General features: G+C 36.2%; 1 protein-coding gene across 5 annotated transcripts in view; it reads left to right on the top strand.

Annotated features, from left to right (window-relative positions):
* The window catches only part of LOC128217749 (uncharacterized), a 68,093-nt gene extending 56,452 nt beyond the window's left edge, over positions 1-11,641 (top strand). For all 5 annotated transcript variants that reach the window (XM_052925114.1, XM_052925112.1, XM_052925113.1 and 2 more), the window contains 5 exons: positions 1,900-1,986; positions 4,431-4,558; positions 6,687-6,885; positions 8,200-8,358; positions 9,336-11,641. In XM_052925114.1, coding sequence (XP_052781074.1) covers positions 1,900-1,986; positions 4,431-4,558; positions 6,687-6,885; positions 8,200-8,358; positions 9,336-9,531 — 769 coding nt within the window. In that variant the 3' untranslated portion in view covers positions 9,532-11,641. The remainder of the gene's footprint in view (positions 1-1,899; positions 1,987-4,430; positions 4,559-6,686; positions 6,886-8,199; positions 8,359-9,335) is intronic.
* The last annotated feature ends 522 nt before the right edge of the window (positions 11,642-12,163 follow it).

Below are 12,163 nucleotides of genomic sequence, written 5' to 3'. Positions count from 1 at the left end.
TGGCCGAACAGTTTTGTCTGAAATCTTCTTGAAAATGAATAAAAAAGGTAGCTAAAGTGTGTTTTGGAAGAAAAATGTAGTCATGACTGTGGCCAAATTAGATGTTGACTGACCACAAAAGTCATCTCTTTGAGTATGGGTTAGTTCAGTGACAATATGCACATGTGTAGCAAGGCCCATAACTCTGCCTTAAATCATACATGTGATAATTTCTTGGGTCGATTCCGGGACACCCATCGTAATGTCAACGCACACTAGGGGGGTCCGGGGGCATGCCCCCCCGGATTTTTTTTTAAATGGGGAACGTCTGTGGTGCATTCTATAGCATATCTGGGGCTATTTTAGTCGTTTTTAACGTCGGGAAAATGTACCTATTTTGACTGCCAAGACGTATTTTTTACTTGACATGGTTGTTTTTTTCTGCATTTTCTTGAAAAAATAAAACCACCAGATATTTTCCCAGGCTTTAAATGAAGTGCTAACCAGGAGGATATGCAGTCTACTTTCGGTTTCATCAAAACAGGAAATAAACAACTATACGGGCACCTGTTTTCCCGCGCTTTTGAGAACATGCGTTACAAAATATTTATTTTTTCATCACATTTAAAACGTTTGCAATTTATGACACACAATATTTTTCAGACGATAAAGAAAATTTTCCAGTCGATGAGCTTTTTTCCGTTTGGAGATGCATATAATTTTGATAGAGACGTGTCAACAATCGGCTGTATAAAGCGATCACGTGACTTACCATGGTCACGTGATTAAAGCACTCTATATAACCACCTGTAAACCCCATATCGTCAGTTTTATTTCGGCGTAAAAATACACACGATAGTTCGGAAAAAAGGTCAAAACACTAAAATTCCTTATGGACGCATAAGTTGTTAAAAGTATGACGACGTATCGACTTTGAAATTTGAAAGGAATATGGGATGTTTTCCGTGTTTTAATTTTGTTTTTTTACTCATTTTGTCACTTTCTTTGAACTTACCTTCATGCTCGTTTGTTGGTAAAATGTGTGAAAAATATCAATTCATCAATTAAAAGCTATCATTCATAAGACCAAACAAATCCATATGAAAACAATGAATTTGTATACAAGAACCCTCCCCCACTCGTTAAGCACAACAATAGGCCGATAGATCAATTATCGGGTGATTGACGATGACCTCGACGACACACGTACCGTAACGGATTAGTGTCAACATGTCCTGTGTTTTACGACCAGTGTCCCGGACAGGCAAAATAGCTGACTTACATTGGTAAAATTAAGATAATCGATTCCGATTCCGAGATTATTATTTTTTTCGTTTTTTTTATGACTTTCCGGGACAAACATGCACCCTCCGTGACTCCGTGACAGAGATACGATTTCCGGGACAATCCCGGACGTCCGGGACGTTATCACATGTATGCTTAAATGATTAGGAAGAAATATCCCCTTTGATTGACTCAGAGAACAAGAACAGAGGAACACTGGTATCTGCTGATAATGTTAATTTTAATGTTAATACTTTAAGATGTATGTCATATAGAATTAAAATTGATAGAAGAGCCATGCATTCAAAAAATACACAGACTTTATAACTTTTGATTTTGACATCTAATAATTTTCGGTTAGAAAATAAACTATGTTATTCTTTTTTTTTTGAAAGAAACTGCAAGAAAAATAAACAAAATGCATTGACTTTTTGGTATTGTCATGATTGTTTTAACGATAATTGTTCAATTTCAAAGTTAAGCACATAGACGAAACTGAAAGCCTTAAAAAGTGATCAGCTTTTTATCTTTTGCAAAACTGACGCCTTATCATTTATGGAACTTTGATCTTAATCCACATGTCAAAAGTTGAATGATTTAGCTTATTGTAATAAAATGATTGTTTTATATTTCCAGAACGCCAGCATTAATCTCAGCAGAAACTCTTTACAGAAATGACGGATTGCATTTTGAAGATAACTGGCAGGAACGGGTCATAGAAAGGTATATAATATATACAGCCAAATTCCTGTTTGGCTGGAGTTGTATGTAAAGGACAGATTTCTCTATACTGAAGGTAATCATTTCCACTTGGTTAGAATTTTCTGAGGCTCGAGGTATTTTGCCGGTCCCTGGGAGTTTGAGCCAAGGGGCAATGACTGAATATAAAACACTGCAGTTGTACCAATTTAGATTAAACAATAAATGCTTACTACTGCTTGCAAATGAGCTTAGCATTTCAAGGTTTTGTAGCATTGAAAGATCATGGAATTAACTTTCACATAGATGAAACTACTAAAACACCTGCAGGGCATCCTTACATAAGTTGTTTACATTAGTGTCAATTGTCATCCGACCAATTAATTAGTAGTATAAAAGCTGCACTCTCACAGATTGACTGTTTAGACAACTTTTATTTTTTTGTCTTGGAATGAGCCAATTTTTGCCTAAATGTCTGGAAACCAGTGATACAAGACTGCTAATAAAATATTTTTCATACTTTCGCAAATTGATGTTTTATGGCTACAAGTGCATTACTAACGCTTTAAGAAAATACTAAATTTTCAGAAGCTCTCCAAACAATTCTGATCTGTTTTATTGTGAGTTATCTTATATGACTTAATTGAAAGCATTGATGCCCAAATCAACTGATTCTGAGACAAAAACTAAAAAATTTGTCAAAACTGTCAGTTTGTGAGAGGGCAGCTTTAAATAATGCTTGTAAGTACAGTTCATTGACAAATGAAACTCTTTGAAGAGTTAAAACTGAATTTTTGAAGCAGCTGTTGAAACTCTACAAATTGACTGTCTCTTCAGTTCAAATTGGCATTTGTTTAACTGATTAACAAGCATGCTAAGTACCTGAGAAACTAAACCTCTTTTGAGGGAGAGTTAAAGCTGCACTCTCACAGATTGAACGTTTTGACAACATCTTAAGTTTTTGTCTTGGAACGAGCCAATTTTTGCGAAAATTGATGGAAACCAGTTGTATAAGACTGCTGACAAAAAATTTAGATCGCAGATTTTTATATTTAAGTTCAAAAATTGATGTTTTATATATTTTTCTTAAACCGTTATTTACCGGTTTAAGCCATAAAACATTAATTTTTGAACAGATATATGAAAATCTACGATCTGATTTTGAGAGTGCAGCTATAAGTGAGGTTAAAATGTTTTGCATAAAAACAAAACCAACCAATCAAGCAAGATATATTATGTATAGGGCCACAAAAGAACTTTAATAACCTAAGCAACGTCTCGCTTTTCAAAAGTGCTTTTGGTTAAAAATAAGTTAAATTGATCCATTTAAAAGAGTGGTTAAAAGTTAAGCCAACCTTCAGAAAGTTGACATGTTTTTTTGCCCCCCCCCCCCCCCCCCCCCCCCCCTCTTCAAAGAAGAGGAGTATATTGCTCTGCACATGTCAGTCGGACGGTTGGTCCGTCGGTAGACCAAAGCTTGTCCGAGTGATAACTCAAAGTTTTCTTGACCTATGGTCATCAAACTTGACATGAAGGTTGGGCCTGACCAGTAGATGACCCCTATTGATTTTAGGGGTCATCATGTCAAAGGACCTGTAAAGGGAAAAAGTTGTCAAAGCTTTTCCGAGTGATAACTCATCAATGTCTGGACCAATGATCATCAAACTTGACATGGAGGCTGGTCCTGACAAGTAGATGACCCCTATTGATTTAAGGGGTCATTGGGTCAAAGGTCAAGGTCACAGTGAACTTAAATGCTAAAAGGTTGTCTGAATGATAAATCAACAATGCCTGCACCCATGGCCCTCAGACTTGAATAGGAGGTTGGGCCTGACCAGTAGATAACCCCTTTTGATTTTAGGGGTCATTAGGTCAAAGTTCAATATCACAGTGACCTTGAATGCAAAACTTTTCCTTGACCTATGGTCATCAAACTTGACATAAAGGTTGGGCCTAACCAGTAAATGACCCCTATTGATTTAAGGATCATCAGGTCAAAGGTCAAGGTCACAGTGACCTTGAATGTGAAAAGAATGTCCTAGTGGTAACTTGTCTATGCTAGCACCCATGGCCTTAAACTTGACTTTGCGGTTGGGCCTGACCAGTAGATGACCCCTATTGATTTAAGGGATCATCAGGTCAAAGGTCAAGTCACAGTGACGTTGAAGGCAAAAAGCTATTCTGTGTGATAACTCGACAATGCCTGCACCCATGGCCATCAAACTTGATTTAGGTTGGGGGTGACCAGAAGATGACCCCTATGGATTTTGAGTTCATGGAGGCAAAGGTCAAGGTCACAACTCATGAAGGTCATTAAAATTTACGTCATATTTACTTATTCCTCCTTAGAGGATACATGTTTATTTATTTTGTAACATATCGCTTCATACGATTTGTTCTTATAGCGCTCAAGATAGCTTTAGCAACTAACCCTAAAATGAATCAATATCATTCTAATTATTTTTCAGACACACATTATTACGAATGCAGAAAGAGATTCGGGCCCAGTCGGCGGCGCAGCGCAGGCAAGCCATCGAGATGATACAGAAAGATAAACACACACAAAAACTATTCACCTCGAGGTGTGAATCTGCTAGTAAGTACAGTGTATATATCTAACTTCTGTCCATTTTATATCGTGAAGATTAATTATACTTAGGGGAAAATGTTTGGGTAGACGTGAGTTCGTTATAATCCTTTAATGCACCATTTCAGCATTTAATAAACATAATATCAATCTATATATAAAGATGACACATTCATATAGGTTTCCTAAACTTGGCGAATATAAAAAAAAGCTTCCATTAAACTTCTCAAACTTTCATCAGGGAGAGAAATCTTGTGCACACAGATCACCTGACCAATGACATCACTTAACATGTATATAATTGAACTGACCATGGTCTAAGGGAAGTAATTTTAAAAGTGCAGTCAAGGTCTGCATGAATTGTCTCCCTTAAACTATCTAAAATATCATCTGGGCTACATATACTTAAATATACTGTCTCAATAGTAAAGATAATACAATGTTCATTAAAATATCTGGGGTACAACTTGACATAATGATGCTTAACTGACATTAATTATTTTGAGAATGGTCTTGTGGAATAGATGACTGCCTCTCACACAAGCGGTCATGGGTTTGATCCCCACCAAAAGGTGTAATTTCACTTTGCCTCGTAAACAGGACACAATAATGGTCTACTTGAATAGATGACTGCCTCTCACACAAGAGGCCATGGGCTTAGTCCCCACCAACAGGTGTAATTTCTCTTTGCCTTGTAAACAGGACACAATAATGGTTTTGTGGAATAGATGACTGCCCCTCACACAAGAGACCATGGGTTTGATCCCCACGAACAGGTGTAATTTCACTTTGCCTCGTAAACAGGATACAATAATGGTCTACTTGAATAGATGACTGCCTCTCACTCAAGAGGCCATGGGTTTGATCCCCACCAACAGGTGTATTTCTCTTTGCCTCGTAAACAGGATACAATAATGGTCTACTTGAATAAATGACTGCCTCTCACCCAAGAGGCCATGGGTTTAGTCCCCACCAACAGGTGTATTTCTCTTTGCCTTGTCCACAGGACACAATAATGGTCTTGTGGAAAAGATGACTTCCACTCACTCAAGAGGCCATGGGTTAAGTCCCCACCAAAAGGTGTAATTTCACTTTGCCTCATAAACAGGATACAATGATGGTCTACTTGAATAGATGACTACCTCTCACTCAAGAGGCCATGGGTTTAGTCCTCACCAACAGGTGTAATTTCTCTTTGCCTTGTAAACAGGATACAATAATGGTATACTTGAATATATGACTGCCTCTCACTCAAGAGGCCATGGGTCTAGTCCCCACCAACAGGTGTAATTTCTCTTTGCCTCGTAAACAGGATACAATAATGGTCTACTTGAATGGATGACTGCCTCTCACTGAAGTGGCCATGGGTTTAGTCCCCACCAACAGGATAATTTCTCTTTGCCTCGTAAACAGGATACAATAATGGTCTACTTGAATAGATGACTGCCTCTCACTCAAGAGTCCATGGGTTTAATCCCCACCAATAGGCCTATTTTTGCCTCATAAAAGGACAAAAATACTGGTTTCTTACCAAGAAAACAGATGCAAGAGTGATTTATTTCAGTTGTTTACACAATGGAGCTAAATTAAATTAGTTTGAATGATATTGTTACAATTTAAATCAAATTTAAACATACTTATTCACTGGGTCTTTTTAAAGTTAAGGCATAATACAGAGAATTTGTTTTATACTCTTGAAGCATCTAGAAGCATTAGGGACTAGACACTTAATAATGCAATTGCAAAAAAAAGAGAAAATTGTCAAAAATTACCGCGGTGCATAAAATTGATTTCTGCTTCCAGTGATAATGTTAATATGTAAACACATATAGAAAAAATTTAAGCTCAGCTAAGACAGCAAGAAAATATTCTTTTAATCATGTACAATGATGTTTTAGGTCTCATTATGTGACTAGCTTGTATTGACAATTCTAGGCTGGTCTTGGGGAAATAATGTATCTGCAGATTTAGGGACCATCTGGTGTCAATCCCCTATAAATAAGAGCTGTTTTCCTGCTGTTTTCCTGCTGTTTCAGCAAAATGACTTTGGATTATTTATCGTCATAGGGAATATATTAGGGAAGTTATTGATTTAAATAAACAATATCAAATACAGATAATTTTTATTTAATTACAGTTGGAGGTACAATGGACACAGCCAGCATACAGACAGTAAAGCGCGCAAACACCTCCATGTCCGTTCCTATTTCCCTTGGATACGGGGTCAACATGGGGCCCCCTCCCTCAAGGGATAAACCTCGCCCTAAGACTGCCTTCGCTGATCTCGAAAAACAACAGATTCTGAAAAATGAGCTTAGCCAAGAGAAGGCATTTAGGTATGGATGGAAATAGCAGGGTCAGGGGTTGTCATTATGAACAATCTCAAGTCTGAGTCTGAGAATAGGACTCAGTCTCCCCACCTGAGTCTAAGTCCAGACTCAGCTGAGTTGTCAAAAATTACAATGTCGATTTCAAACAGTCTCTGACTCAGTCTCAACGTTGAGTCTGAGACCAATCAGCAATATTTATATTTGCATGGATGTAAGCAGCCATTGTTTACTTTGCATGGGTTATCTTTCTTGAACTCTACTCTGAGTTTCAGGCCCCAGACTGAGTCAGAGGCTGTTTGAAATCATGTAATATTCGACAAGCTCAGCTGAGTCTGGACTTAGACTCAGGTGCTGAGACTGAGTCACACTTTCAGACTCAGACTTGAGACTGTTTGTAAATCACTGCCCCAGAGTTCATTGACATCTGGAGTCTGAGTTTGACTCTTAAATTTTTCAAAATAATAATGTAATTTATTTTGACAAAAGATGTGACAAGATACTATGTGACAGATACAGCATTTTTACCATCTTTGTCCTTGATATAGTATTTTTACACCAAAATTAAGATCTTGCTTTTCTGATTCAGAGTCTCAAACTTAGACTGAGTCTGAGTCTCAAACTTAGACTGAGCCTGAGTCTCAAACTTGGACTGAGTCTCAAACTTGGACTGAGTCTCAAACTTGGACTGAGTCTCAAACTTAGACTGAGTCTGAGTCTCAAACTTAGACTGAGCCTGAGTCTCAAACTTAGACTGAGCCTGAGTCTCAAACTTAGACTGAGCCTGAGTCTCAAACTTAGACTGAGCCTGAGTCTCAAACTTAGACTGAGCCTGAGTCTCAAACTTAGACTGAGCCTGAGTCTCAAACTTAGACTGAGTCTGAGTCTCAAACTTAGACTGAGCCTGAGTCTCAAACTTAGACTCAAGACGTAAGTGAATATGGGCCCCTGTGCTTAAGAGCACATATTAGCTGTTGGCATGTTAGCATCCCACAGCCTGAAAAAATGTATGCTTTTTAATTAAAATAACTCAATGAATTACATTTCAATAAAGAATACAAAGTTTATTTGCAATTCAATGGTGAGAACTCATTATAAATGGGAAATTAAGAGTGAAAATCTTAAAAAATAAAAAAATATTTCTTAAGCATATAAATGGGTCAATAATTATAAGTATTAGTTTATTGACAGTTATTTATTTATTTGTGATATAAAAAATTCTGACATGAATATGATAAATGCCCTCTTCTAGAATTATATACGAGTATGTCCACTCTAACCATCAATGGTTCATGCAATAAATTTCGTACTTTCATATTTTAGGTACAGACTAAGCAAGGATGGTGTGTCAACTGCAAGGTCACGACCAGCAAGTTCAAGGTCAATATCATCTGTAGCGGACTTCAGTCCTCACTGGATAGACCCTCGAAACCCTAGTGCTTGGAGGCCAAAATCTAGTAGATCTATACCGAGCAAGTGCAAGTAAGCAGGTTTTTACATTAATGCGGTTTAATGAAAGTAAATCTATCCCATGAGGCTTTGATTGCAAGACCTGGCCCCAATTTCTCGAAACTTCTTAAGCTTAACAGGCTTAAGTAGCTTATTTCAATCAGGCAGAGGACATTCTAAAATTAGAATTTGATTAATGAAAAATGGTTTATTGTGATTATCATTATGATAATTTCCATCTAAAGCATAAAACCTGTTAAAAAGTAAATACTACACAAATTATTGAAAGACAAAAATAGTGAGCTTAGCTTAATCCTGTTATAAGAGACTTAAGAAGTTTCGAGAAATTGGGGCCTGATGATTAGGCCCGGTTTGAAAGACTGGATGTCCGAAAATTGGAATGAGCTAAAGTAAACAAATTGTTGCTGTTCTTGGTCATTGGTCCACTGGTCTGGGCTGTTTGGTCCATCAAACTGACCCATAGGAGATTTACCAATCTTGGTTGTATTACATACTTTGATCTGGTCTTAAAATCTGGCTGCATGGCCTTTCAGTCTGAACAGTATTCTAGTATATCTCATTACATAGGTGATATGGCCTGCCAATCTTGGACCATATCATCGGCTGATCTTTATAAATAAATTTTCCTTTTTTACTACATTGCAGTACAGAATATTCATTCTTCGTTTATATGTTATTTTCAGGAGAAAAATACTTATTTGTAAATGTGCATATCATTTACCTTCAGTTATCTCCCTTTTGCTTAAAAAAATTACAAAAAAAATCATTATGCTGAAAATTGTACAATTTTCAATTCACAAAAAACAATGGCCTATATCGTTTATACCTCATGTGGTCATGTACACTTATTCTACATCGACTTACCTACTTATAATACGAAATGTAACTTTATTGTCTCCGTGACATTAAATTACTAAAGAACTGTGAGTCAATTAATTTTACTCTTCCAAATTTTTGTGTCCTTCTGTTACATATATCTCTATTTCCAGTCGATATGTCCTCGTGAACAAACCCAAGGAAAAAGTCTCGGACCCCGTACCATCACCATTAGAAGAACAACTCTTGATAGAACGATTCCCAAAAATGGGACAGAAAATAGTGACCATGCCCGAACTAATTACGCCGCGGATAAAGAAGTCGTACAATTACGAATATAGTCCTTTTGTTTATCAGAGATTAGCATAGTGTTGTGTGGTTATCGGTAGTGTTTTGTTGACTTACTGAGGTGCAAGCCTCTGATACTGGGCAATTGTCATAAAAAGAAATAACGGCCAATGAAAATCATGTGACCATCATTTAAAGTCATGTGACTGTAAATTACACTGTTGTAGGTGTTTCATTAGTCATCAAATATTTACAGCAACAAATATTGAGGGGGGTTGGGGATGGGATATTGTCATAAAGGGAAATCCCTGCCATCATGAAAGTCATGTGACCATGGTATAAGACCATGTGACTGCTGTACACATTTTATTTAAGTCTTAAAATATTTATGATAGCACAAAATGAGGGGGCTTAGGGGTCGGGATGGTCAATGAAATCACAAGTTGAATATATAGTATGAAATAATTCAAAATCATAAATGTTGGAAGTGATCATCAATAGTAGCGAAAGGGGAATGATTGTGCTGAGTTTTGTAATTAGCAAATAAAAAATAGAAAAAAATATTTAGATTTGGTAATTGAAAATGATATGTGTAATACACATGAAAACTCATGTTAACAAATAAACATGATCACAGTGAACTGGTACACACAGTGAACTGGTTCACACAGTGAACTGGTACACAGTGAACTGGTTCGCACAGTGAACTGGTTGCACAGTGAATTGGTTCGCACAGTGAACTGGTACACACAGTGAACTGGTACACACAGTGAACTGGTACACAGTGACCTGGTACACACTGTGAACTGGTACTCACTGTGAACTGGTACACAGTGAACTGGTACACACAGTGAACTGGTACACAGTGAACTGGTTCACACAGTGAACTGGTACACAGTGAACTGGTACACACAGTGAACTGGTACACAGTGAACTGGTACACACAGTGAACTGGTACACACAGTGAACTGATACACACAGTGAACTGGTACACACAGTGAACTGACACACAGTGAACTGGTACACAGTGAACTGGTACACACAGTGAACTGGCACACACAGTGAACTGGCACACACAGTGAACTGGTACACAGTGAACTGGTACATCAAGTGAACTGGTGCACACAGTGAACTGGCACAAAGTGAACTGGTACACAGTGAACTGGTACACACAGTGAACTGGTACACAGTGAACTGGTACATGAAGTCCAAGCAAACAACCAAAGTGAACACTATTTAAGTCTTTATCTGGTTAAAACTCATATTGTTTCCATCTATCAAATTTATAATATATAATTGTGCTATACATTTCACACATTGTGATATGAACTTCACATTTTGTGCTATACACTTCACACTTTGTGATATACATTTAACACATTGTGCTATACACTTCACACTTTGTGATATACATTTCACACATTGTGATATACTTCTGATAGATGTTGTGACTGACTTTCACATATTTTGATATACATTTCACACATTATATACTTTTAACATATTGTGATATACTTTTTGTACACTATGATATACTTTTCACACATTGTGATATTCTTTTCACACACTGATATACTTTTCACATGTTGTGAACTATTTTCACACATTTATACTAACACACATTGTGATATTCTTTTCACACTTTGTAATTTACTTATCAAACACTGTGATAATTTTTTCACAGACTATGATGAACTCTTTATAGAATTTGGCATAATCATATTACATGATCTACACATTGTAGTGTTTAGCCGGTGTTGCATTTTTGCTTTCCTTTCCTATATGATAAACATTTAAATGAAGTTTTTATATAGCAACTTACTAGAATATATACATATATAAAAAAATGAATTTGAAGTATGATTTTATAAGCATTTTAACACTGATATGCCAGTTTATTTTATTAAAAAGGTAGATGATGATGATGATGATGATGATGATGATGATGATGATGATGATGATGCAGCTATTATGCAAATTGTTTGTGTGTTTTTAAGGAATAAACAAATTGATGAAAATGATGTATGTTTACAATGTTCTTATTGTATTATGCTTGTTAGGTATATATGACTTTATATCTTCATTGGAAGTATGTTGTTTTTTATTCATTTATATATTATTGTTAACCTCTTGAAGGATGATGTTTTGATTTTATAAAGTTTATCTATAAAAGAATAGAAATAAATTCATGAAATAATGCAAATGCTTTATTAGGATGCCCATTAGTAATCACCCTATTCGTCCATCTGTCCGTCCGTCCAACCGTCTGTCCTAAAACTTTATAAACTTTATTACAGTATCAACTCACTCCTTCACAGACTTTTAAATAATAGAGTTATAACTCCAATATTGTCTGAATAATGGCCCTTAGTTATCTTATTAAAATTTATCAGATCATTTAACTTTTTATCAGAACTTAAACTTATGAAAGAAATGGAATGGAACTTTGGACATTAATATATATAGCAATTTCAATTTGTGTGTAGTATAAGAACTATAATTCTGTGATTTACTGTTGCCAAACTACCTCCATTGATTAGGAAAAAACTCCCTTATGCTAACGCTTAAATTGAAATATTGATAAATGGTAATACATATTTGAATCATGCGCATTTCAAGAACCATAACTCTTAATTGTTACCAAGCATTACAAGATTTCCAAGAATCTTGACAATCATGTTTAAAGTAGGCTTTTCAATGTTTCGTGTAGATC

The sequence above is a fragment of the Mya arenaria genome, chromosome 14 (genome assembly GCF_026914265.1).
Source record: "Mya arenaria isolate MELC-2E11 chromosome 14, ASM2691426v1".
In the NCBI taxonomy this organism is placed as follows: Eukaryota; Metazoa; Mollusca; class Bivalvia; order Myida; family Myidae; genus Mya; species Mya arenaria.
The sequence above is the reverse complement of the archived record's forward strand: the minus strand, read 5'-3'. Positions and strand labels throughout refer to the sequence as shown.